This window comes from Chaetodon auriga, chromosome 21 (assembly GCF_051107435.1).
Source record: "Chaetodon auriga isolate fChaAug3 chromosome 21, fChaAug3.hap1, whole genome shotgun sequence".
Taxonomy (NCBI): domain Eukaryota; kingdom Metazoa; phylum Chordata; class Actinopteri; order Chaetodontiformes; family Chaetodontidae; genus Chaetodon; species Chaetodon auriga.
In genome coordinates, this window is record NC_135094.1 from 572,793 (window position 1) to 583,921 (window position 11,129).

Genomic DNA, 11,129 nt, shown 5'->3' on the forward strand with positions numbered 1-11,129 from the left:
AAACTGACCTATCAGGTCAGCACTGCAGGAAAGAGGGTTGACAAGCTTAACCAATGTCTTTCTTAGCTTGCTTATACAACAAAGCCTCATTTCATTGTTCAACGTGTTATCATAATTACCATGCATTCAAAATAAGCAAATCATTTAAATATCACACAGTATTTGACTTAATTACCAGTCATTTGATCGCTCATCCTTTGACCAATCAGATCTGAGGATCCGCCTACTCCTACCGCACATAAAAGGGCTATTGTTCAGGCGTGCTTCCTCTTTGAACACCAGCACAAGATGGCCACCACAAGGACTCACACTAAGAAAAGCAGGTTTAACCAATAGTGAGGGAGTTGAGGCTTCCTCACAGAGAGAAAATCTGCATGTTCTCATTAAACTGATATCAAATAAATAGGAAGCTACTAACATTAGAGGTGTGTGTGTGTGTGTGTGTGTGTGTGTGTGTGTGTGTGTGTGTGTGTGTGTGTGTGTGTGTCTGCAGTGTTACTGCTTCACCTCTCAGACTGGAGAAGATGAGTAATGTGGAGGAAGAGGAGGACAGATCCATGAAGAGTGACCAGCCTAAAGACAGACCTTCAGACTTCAGTGATGAACCTGAACCCTCAGACACAAAGTAAGAGACTGAAGATAATTCAGTTTTTCATGTTATCTGATGACCTGAACACATCGCTGTTCTTCTCTGGATCTGCTGAGGCTGAGCCACTTGATCCAGATCCTGGTTCAAGGTTCAACCTTCAGCTTTATTGCCATCATACAGCACAGGAGATGCAGCTGTAGTTTTCAGGGTATATCGCCGTCTTACGAAGAACATCTGCTCATCTACGGTGTTGAATTGCACCACATTAGTGTCATTGAAAAGATTTCAGGTTCATATCACATTTCATGTCCGCCGGGACTCAATGTGGAACATGTGGAATCTGGTCTATCGTGGAGTTCATGAACAGTGTCTTCAGTACTGATGACTGCAGCATCGTCAGGGCACATTTGTGTTCAGACCACCACCAGAACTGTAGGAATAATGAAGACCACAAAGAATCACAATAAAATGCCAATGAGAGTGAGAGGAGAGTTGGTCGATGGTTTAGTGGTCAGAGGTAATCGCGTTGTGACTCCGACCTCTGTGAGAACAGAGATAACAGAAAGGATTCATGATGGTCAACAAGAGTCAATGAAATGCAGAGAGAGAGCCAGCCAGCCAGTGTCGTGGTCAAGAATCACAAATAACAAGTAACACAGTTGTTAACTGGTCAGGAGAAGAGATTCAGTACAGGTGAAGTGTTGAAGTTGCGTTATGAGAATGCTGTGAGAATCTACCTTCGTGGGGGAGACGTAATCAATGGAATTTCTGATAGGAATGGTACCTTGGAGGCATTGGTAGAGTTTACACAGCTTACCTGATGTGAGCTAACGGTCAGTTAGGACTGATGTATTTCTCTGTGTTGACTATGTGCCAAGCAGTGCATTACAAACAGACAACACCTGTCTGGAACATTCCTCCAGTAAACAGGTTCACTGGTAACAGGTGAGAGTATCATGATTGGGTATGAAAGGGGCATCCTTGAACGGTTCCGTCGTTCACAAGCGGATGGAGCGAGGTTCACCACTTTGTGAAAAACTGTGAGCAAATAGTCCAACAGTTGAAGAATGTTTCTCGATGAAGAAGTCCAAGGGTTTCATCATCTGCAAACAATGATATCGTGGACAGATTCAGAGAGCCTGGAGGAATCTCTGCACGTAAGGGACACAGCTGAAAACAGTCACACCTGAACAGATACCAGTGGTAGACCCCACTAATTGTGATGTAAATAAAATTTCAGTTGAAAGTGAAGAACAAAAACATCAGGATGTGAATCGGACACATATCCTGTCTATGTAGAGAAAGAGCTGCATGCAACTTGTGAGCTGTGGGTCGGTCACCAGTCATGTAATGTGTTACACAGAATGTGTTCATCTGCACAGGGAGAAGAGGAGTCATGTTTCTGAGGAGGGGACGCCGTCCTGCTGTGGTTTGTGTCAGGACGTCCTGAAGGATCCAGTCTCTACCAGCTGTGGACACTGGTTCTGCAGGCGGTGCATCACCTCATACTGGGACCAGTCTGCTTCACCAGGAGACTCCTGCTGTCCCCAGTGTGGAGAAAGATCCAGAACAAGATGTGGACTGCAGACAGTCAGTCAGACCTGCACTGTCCAAAGTAAGACTGTCCATCTGTCTGCTGATCATGTCATCATGTTTGAAAACTGTATTCTTCTTGATTTACTTGTTGTGTTGCACAGCAAAGACATTCAAGATTTTTGTTTTTCACAAAAGATCCTAAATTTTAAAACCCTCGTTATTTCTTTGAATTAGTTACTTTAATGTTGGTCATGAAAATAATCACCAGATTCTCAAAATCTTTTCCTTGTTCTCACATTTCTTCTTCTCTCTCAGCAGATGGTGGTCTTCAGGAGGTTTTAGATGAACATAAGATCAGTCTGAAGAGGAGATGTGGACGAGTGACTGAAGGAAGTGATGAAACAGGAAGTGGAACCCTCCTCAACAGGATCTACACTGAGCTCTTCATCACAGAGGGACAGAGTGAAGAGGTTAATACCCAACATGAGGTTTGGCAGCTTGAGACAGCTTCCAAGATGAAGACCCTCCATGAGACCCCAATCAAGTGCCAGGACATCTTCAAAGCCTTACCTGACCAACAGAGACACATCAGAGTGGTCCTGACGAACGGCGTCGCTGGCGTTGGAAAAACCTTCTCGGTGCAGAAGTTCACTCTGGACTGGGCAGAGGGCTTGGAAAACCAAGATGTCAGTGTGGTGGTTGTGCTTTCGTTCAGGGAGCTGAACCTGATCAAAGATGAGCAGTACAGTCTTCTCGGGCTGCTCCGTGTTTTCCATCCAACATTACAGAAGGTGACAGCAGAGCAGCTGGCTGTCTGTAAGCTTCTGTTCATCTTTGACGGCCTGGATGAAAGCAGACTTTCACTGGATTTCACCAACAATCAGCTCGTTTGTGACGTCACACAGAAGTCATCAGTCAACGTGCTGCTGACGAACCTCATGGAGGGGAATCTGCTTCCCTCGGCTCTGGTCTGGATAACTTCCAGACCTGGAGCAGCCAATCAGATCCCTCCTAAATGTGTTGACAGGGTAACAGAAGTACGAGGCTTCACTGACGCCCAGAAGGAGGAGTACTTCAAGAGGAGGTTCAGTGATGGAGATCTGTCCAGCAGAATCATCTCACACATCAAGACCTCCAGGAGCCTCCACATCATGTGTCAAATCCCAGTCTTCTGCTGGATCACTGCTACAGTTCTGGAGCACATGTTGACTCCAGACCAGAGAGGAGAGCTGCCCAAAACCCTGACTGACATGTACTCACACTTCCTCCTGGTTCAGACAAAGAGGAAGAAGCAGAAGTATGATGAGGGACATGAGACGAGTCCACAGGAGCTGACGGAGGCTGATGGGAAAGTTCTTGTGACGCTGGGGAGGCTGGCGTTTGAACAACTGGAGAAAGGAAACATCATGTTCTACCAAGAAGACCTGGAGCAGTGTGGTCTTGATGTGACTGAGGCCTCGGTGTACACAGGAGTTTGTACAGAGATCTTCAAAAGAGAGTGTGTGATCTTCCAGAAAACAGTCTACTGCTTTGTTCATCTGAGCATTCAGGAGTTTCTGGCTGCAGTCTACATGTTCCACTGTTACACCAACAGGAACTCAAAGGTACTGTGGGCTTTCCTGGGGAAAGACCAGAAATACAGAGACTATGCCTCAAATCTGGAGGTCTTCCTTCGGTGGGTCATGATGAAATCCCTTGAAAGTGAAAATGGTCACCTGGACCTGTTCGTTCGCTTCCTCCATGGCCTCCTTCTGGAGTCCAACCAGACACTCTTAGGAGGCCTGCTGGGTCAGACAAACATCTGTCCAGAGATCATCCAGAGTGTCATCAACAACTTGAAGAGGATGAATACTAATAAAAAGTCTCCTGACAGAAGCATCAACATCTTCCACTGTCTGATGGAGATGAACGACCACTCAGTACATCAGGAGATCCAAGAGTTCCTGAAGTCAAGGAACAGATCAGTCACTGAACTCTCTGTGATCCACTGCTCAGCTCTGGCCTACATGCTGCAGATGTCAGAGGAGGTTCTGGACAAGCTGGACATGACTGATTACAACACATCAAAGAAGGGACTACAGAGACTGATTCCAGCTGTGAGGAACTGCAGAAAGGCTCGGTAAGTCTGCAGCTGTTAACACTCTAAAGTTCTTAGTATTCTTGAAATAGTGTTCCAGCTGTTTATTACATAAACATGTCAGTTATTGTTATGTATTGATGTTCTTGCCTTACTGGTGATGTCATATGCAGGCGCGCTATGCGTCCTGGGTAACGCTAGGCATCCTGGGTAGGGGGATATACGGGCGCGAATGCAGCCAGCAGTATGTATATAGACCAGAGTGCTCAATAAACTACTTCACTGTTTAAATACGGAGTTGGTTCTTTGAAGAAGAAGTCAACATCTAACAATGGCGACGATGATATAAGTGTGAGTTAAATCTGTCAAGTTTTACCACGTCGTTGAGACTAAGAATGGATCATTTACCCAAGTTTGAGTGCTACAATGAGCCGGTTACGCTGGGACCGAGGTGGACTAGGTGGCTGACGGCGTTTGAGCTTTACGCGGACGGGAAAGGTCTGATTCTGGCTGACGACGCGGAGGCTACGGTGAAACAGAGGAGACGGGCTCTGCTCCTACGCCATGCCGGCACGGACGTGCAAGATGTCTTTTCTACGCTGCCTGACACGGGAGGACCGACAGACTATGATAAAGCAGTCAAGGCGCTGAATGATGGAATCTAACAAAGTGTGCTACAGATGTGGCCACGGAGATCACCTGGCCAAGGACTCTGCATGCCCAGCAAAAGGACAGACATCCAGAAAGTGCAATGGAAAAGATCACTATGCAAAAATGTGCAAGTCTAAAGGTAAAGACAGACAGAATGTGAAATGTGTGGAATCTAAAGACCATGACACTGGGGACAGAAACTATGCATTTACTGTTGATGATGATTCAAACACTGAGAGAGTCACATTTGATGTTGGGGGAGTAGATCTTCTTATGCTAATTGATTCAGGTGCATCCAGTAATATTGTTGATGAAAAAACGTGGGAAATGCTTAAAAGTAAAAAGATAAAATGTGTTTCAACTAAGGCAGTTGACAAACCCCTATATCCATACTCTTCCAAGGTGCCCCTGCCAGTAATGGGTGTGTTCAAATGTGAAGTTAAGGTGGGAAAATGTAACACTGAAGCAGAATTCACTGTAATACAGGGAAAGGGGGAGCCACTACTTGGCAGGAAAACTGCTATTGAGCTAGGTGTACTGAGAGTGGGTACAAACATAGCAGCAGTGACAGATGTTAAATCTGAAATACAGAGTCAATATCCCAAACTATTTAAAGGTGTGGGTAAACTGAACACAAAGCAAATACGGTTGCATATTGATGAGAGTGTGACACCAGTTGCACAGCCCCTAAGGTGGGTGCCATTTCACTTAAGAGAAGCAGTGGAAAAAAAAGTGAATCAGCTGCTAGATCTAGATATCATTGAAAAGGTTGAGGGACCCACACCGTGGGTGAACCCTGTGGTTATTGCACCAAAACAAAATGAAGATGACATTAGAATGTGTCTTGACATGAGAATGGCTAACTCTGCTATTATTAGAGGGAGGTATCCAATCCCCACGGTGGATGAGCTCTTACAGGGAATGAACGGGTCTGTCATTTTCAGTAAACTAGATTTGAAATGGGGCTACCACCAACTAGAGCTTACACCAGAGTTCAGGGGTATCACTACGTTTGCAGTGCACACAGGTACTTACAGGTACAAGAGACTCATATTTGGTGTTTCATCTGCCAGTGAACAGTACCAACACGAGATTGCAACAGCTACAACTGGCATTGAGGGTGTGGAAAATATCTCAGATGACATAATTGTCCATGGCCCAGACCAAGAGACTCATGACAAGCGACTCCATGCAGTTCTGAAAAGGCTGGAGGACTGTGGGCTGACTTTGAACCAGGAGAAGTGTCAGTTCAGTATGGACGAGCTAATATTCATGGGCATGTTACTCTCACAGAAGGGCATAGGTCCCACCACCGAGAGGGTGAGAGCAGTAGCAGAGGCACGAGAGCCGGAGAACGCCTCTGAAGTCAGAAGCTTCCTTGGTCTGGCTGGGTATTCGTCCCGTTTCATACCACAATTTGCTAGTATATCGGAGCCACTGCGGAGGCTGACTAAGAAAGACACACCTTTCATATTCGGGCCGGAGCAAACACAAGCATTTAAAGTGCTGAAAGAAAAGTTGGCTGAGGCTGGCACGCTGGCATACTTTGACAAAGATGCCCCTACTAAAGTTATAGCGGACGCTGGACCAGTAGGAATTGGAGCAGTCCTAGTACAGCAGCAACAGCAGCAAATGGTGCCCATATGCTATGTGAGCAGGAGCCTGACTGACTGTGAGCGGAGATACTCACAAACTGAACGAGAGGCCCTGGCCTTAGTGTGGGCATGCGAGAGGCTGCACCCATACATATATGGAAAAAAGTTCGACCTAGTGACGGACCACAAGGCTCATCCAAGATGGCGCCGCGGACGGCTGCCTCGGTGTGTTGGTGCGCATTGTTTTGTTTTGTTTTGTGTTTTAACCCTGTTTTTTGTGACGGTACCCGGAGCTCTTTCACCAGAGAAGAGCTCATGAACATCAGGGGAGCAACACCAGAGGATTTATTTCCTGAATTTCTGCTCCCAACAGTGGAAATTTTGGACATACTGGTCAAAGGTGTGCTCACCCTTGCTCACGCAGTGAAACGCCGGAGGAGAGGAAAACGGGCCGGCGCGCTCGTGCGCCTTCGCCAGCGCGGACTACGTACAGCGTTACCGGGAATATTTCTCTCTAATGTGCGTTCACTGCCCAACAAACTTGAGGAATTGCAACTGCTGTTGGGTAAAAACAGAGACTTTTCTTCATCTGCGGTTTTGTGCTTCATCGAGACGTGGCTCTGTGGATTAATACCGGACTCTGCGCTGCAGCTGGCTGGCTTCCAACTCCACCGCGCGGACAGAGACACGGAACTTTCCGGCAAAACTAAAGGTGGAGGAATCTGTTTCTACATCAACAGTGGTTGGTGCAACGACGTCACAGTGATCCAGCAGCACTGTTCTCCTCACCTGGAATCTTTCACCATTAACTGTAAGCCTTTTTATTCACCCCGTGAGTTCGCTTCATTCATTCTGGTCGGCGTTTACATCCCGCCGCAAGCCAACGTGCAGGACGCACAGCGTATGCTCGCGGACCAGATACTGCGTGTGGAGCGGACCAACCCGGACTCCTTAGTTATTGTCCTTGGCGACTTAAACAAAGGTAACCTCACCCACGAACTCCCTAAATACAGACAGTTTATCAAATGCCCGACCAGAGAGGAGAACATTCTGGATCACTGTTACACCACCGTCAGGGATGCTTATCACGCCGTCCCCCGTGCTGCACTGGGCCACTCTGACCACGTCATGGTGCACCTGATTCCTGCGTACAGGCAGAAACTAAAGCTCTGCAAACCTGTAGTGAGGACATCAAGGAAGTGGACCAGTGAGGCTGTGGAGGATCTCCAGGCGTGTTTGGACTCTACTGACTGGGATGTGTTCAGGACTGCTACCAACAGTCTGGATGAGTACACGGAGACTGTGACGTCCTACATCAGCTTCTGTGAGGACTGCTGTGTTCCATCACGCACCAGGGTGAGTTACAACAATGACAAACCCTGGTTCACAGCCCAACTCAGGCAGCTAAGGTTGGCAAAGGAAGAGGCCTTCAGGAGTGGGGACAAAGACAGATACAAAGAGTCGAAGTACAAGTTTAGCAAGGCGGTGAAAGAGGCTAAACGGCTGTACTCTGAGAAGCTCCAACACCAATTCTCAGCTAACGACTCTGCGTCTGTCTGGAAAGGGCTCAGGCAGATCACTAACTTCAAGCCTAAAGCCCCCCACTCCATCAACGATCGACGCCTAGCCAACGACCTGAACCAGTTCTACTGCCACTTTGAAAGACAAAGGGACAGTCCAGCAACCATCCCCCACGACACCTCTGAACAGCTCCAGCTCCAGTCACCTCCACCAATGCCCACCTTAAAGGCCCCCCCCTCCCCCTCCCCACCCACCTCAGTGACGACTCTTTCCATCCATGAAAGGGTCGTCAACAGACTCTTCAGGAGACAGAACCCCCGGAAAGCAGCTGGACCGGATTCTGTCTCCCCATCTGCCTTGAAGCACTGCGCTGATCAGCTGTCTCCAGTATTCACAGACATTTTTAACACCTCATTGGAGACATGTCACGTGCCAGCCTGCTTCAAGTCTTCAACCATCATCCCTGTTCCCAAGAAGCCAAGGACCACAGGACTGAATGACTTCAGACCCGTCGCCCTGACCTCTGTGGTCATGAAGTCCTTTGAGCGCCTTGTGCTCTCACACATCAGAGACATCACTGACCCTCTCCTGGACCCCCTGCAGTTTGCCTACAGAGCCAACAGGTCTGTAGACGATGCAGTCAACTTGGCCCTCCACTTCATCCTCCAGCACCTGGACTCCGCAGGAACCTACGCTAGGATCCTGTTTGTGGATTTCAGCTCTGCCTTCAACACCATCGTCCCAACTCTGCTTCAGGAGAAGCTCTCCCAGCTGAGCGTGCCTGACTCCACCTGCAGGTGGATCACAGACTTCCTGTCTGACAGGAAACAGTGCGTGAAGCTGGGGAAACACCTCTCCGACGCTAAGACCATCAGCACCGGATCCCCCCAGGACTGTGTTCTTTCTCCTCTGCTCTTCTCCCTGTACACGAACAACTGCACCTCCAGTCACCAGTCTGTCAAGCTCCTGAAGTTTGCGGACAACACCACCCTCATCGGACTCATCTCTGATGGCGACGAGTCCGCCTACAGGTGGGAGGTTGACCATCTGGTGACCTGGTGCAACCAGAACAACCTGGAGCTTAATGCTCTAAAGACAGTGGAGATGGTTGTGGACAACAGGAAGAACTCAGCCTCACCCGCCCCCATCACCCTCTGTGATTCCACTACTGACACTGTGGAGTCTTTCCGCTTCCTGGGAACTATCATCTCCCAGGACCTCAAGTGGGAGCCGAACATCAGCTCCCTCATCAGGAAAGCACAGCAGAGGATGTTCTTCCTACGGCAGCTGAAGAAATTCAGCCTGCCAAAGACAATGATGGTGCACTTCTACACAGCCATCATCGAGTCCATCCTCACCTCCTCCATCACTGTCTGGTACGCTGCTGCCACCGCCAAGGACAAGGGCAGACTGCAGCGTGTCATTCGGTCTGCAGAGAAGGTGATTGGCTGCAATCTCCCATCTCTTCAGGACCTGTACGCCTCCAGGACCCTGAGGCGTGCAGAAAAGATTGTGGCTGATCCCTCTCACCCCGGACACAAACTCTTTGAGCCACTCCCCTCTGGCAGGAGGCTGCGGTCCATCAGCACCAAAACCTCACGCCACAATTACAGTTTTTTCCCGTCTGCTGTCAGCCTTACCAACAAGGCCCGGAACCCCCCCTGACACTCTTCACATTCCACCTCAGACTCATTCTGTCACATTGACTGATATAAATATAACTCTATGCGTTACATTAACGCTCAACTTGGACTTCTTTCTGAAAAACAGTACTGTGTTTCCGGTAAATAGCAACAACAAAAACAGACTTGTGTATATATATTTAAATTGTTATATTTTATGCTCTTATTTTAGTAGATGTGTCATATTTTAGTAGATGTGTCATATTTTAGTAGATGTGTCATGCACCAATTTCACCAGAAAAAATTCCTTGTATGTGTAAAAGCGTACTTGGCAATAAAGCTTTTTCTGATTCTGATTCTGATTCTGGAGGCCATCTACAGTCCGACCTCTAAGCTGTGTGCCCGTATTGAACGGTGGGTGCTGCGGCTCCAACCGTATGACTTCAGAGTAGTTCACATACCCGGAAAGGACAACATTGCAGATCCCCTGTCGCGGCTGCGGGGAGCGAGCACGACAGAGGGGAGTCACAAGCACGGAGCGGAGGAATATGTGCGCTTTGTTGCCACACACGTTACTCCACGAGCACTGACCACCAGAGAGGTAGAGGAGGCCTCTGCGATGGATGAAGAACTCAGGGAGCTGAGAAGTGCAATACAGAGTGGATGTCTTGACAAGTGCCAAGTGTATGCGCGTATCGCGTATGAACTGTGTGTGATTGGACAGTTGGTGTTGTGGGGGACACGCATCATACTGCCACATGCACTCAGAGACCGGGCCCTGGAGTTGGCTCATGAGGGACACTTGGGCATTGTTGGCACAAAACAACACCTCAGGAGTAAGGTGTGGTGGCCAAGTATGGACAAAGCGGCAGAGAAGTATGTGAGATCATGTCACAGGTGCCAAATAGTGTCAAAGCCAGATGTGCCTGAACCCTTGAGACCCACAGCGCTTCCAGATGGGCCGTGGCAGGACTTAGCCACTGATCTACTAGGCCCACTACCAACTGGACACTCGATATTGGTTGTAATAGACTACTACAGCCGCTATTACGAATACGAAGTCCTGCAGTCGATTACTGCTGAAAAAGTCATTGACAGCCTGGAGAATATTTTCAGCAGGCATGGTTTGCCTATTTCCATACGGTCGGATTGTGGGCCACAGTTCATGTCTGCACAATTTCAAGCATTCTGCCAGGAGAAAGGAATTGAGCATGTGAAAACCACACCGAAATGGGCTCAGGCCAACGGTGAGGTGGAGAGACAAAATGCCTTGTTAATGAAGAGGATTCGCATTGCTCAGTCTGAGGGGCTAGATTGGAGAAAGGAGCTACGCAAGTACGTGACCATCTATCGCTCTATTGATCACACCACGACAGGGAAGAGTCCTGCAGAGCTCCTGTTCAAGAGAAAGATCAGAGGAAAGCTCCCAGACATCACAACACCACAAAGAGACATGGAGGTCAGAGACACTGATGCTGAGAGAAAAGGACAATCAAAAATCTACACAGACAACAAAAACAACGCAAAATACTCGGGTG

At 48.2% G+C, this 11,129-nt stretch overlaps 1 protein-coding gene across 8 annotated transcripts in view; it reads left to right on the forward strand.

Annotated features, from left to right (window-relative positions):
* LOC143339616 (NACHT, LRR and PYD domains-containing protein 12-like) overlaps positions 1-11,129 on the forward strand; it is a 56,142-nt gene that overhangs the window by 14,999 nt on the left and 30,014 nt on the right. For 5 of the 8 annotated variants that reach the window (XM_076760917.1, XM_076760914.1, XM_076760919.1 and 2 more), the window contains exons 2-4: positions 494-625; positions 1,972-2,204; positions 2,441-4,244. The exons of 1 other annotated variant lie outside the window; for it this stretch is intronic. In XM_076760917.1, the coding sequence (XP_076617032.1) occupies positions 525-625; positions 1,972-2,204; positions 2,441-4,244 (2,138 nt within the window). In that variant the 5' untranslated portion in view covers positions 494-524. The remainder of the gene's footprint in view (positions 1-493; positions 626-1,971; positions 2,205-2,440; positions 4,245-11,129) is intronic. 2 more of the 8 variants (XM_076760927.1, XM_076760915.1) reach the window with 1 other exon arrangement.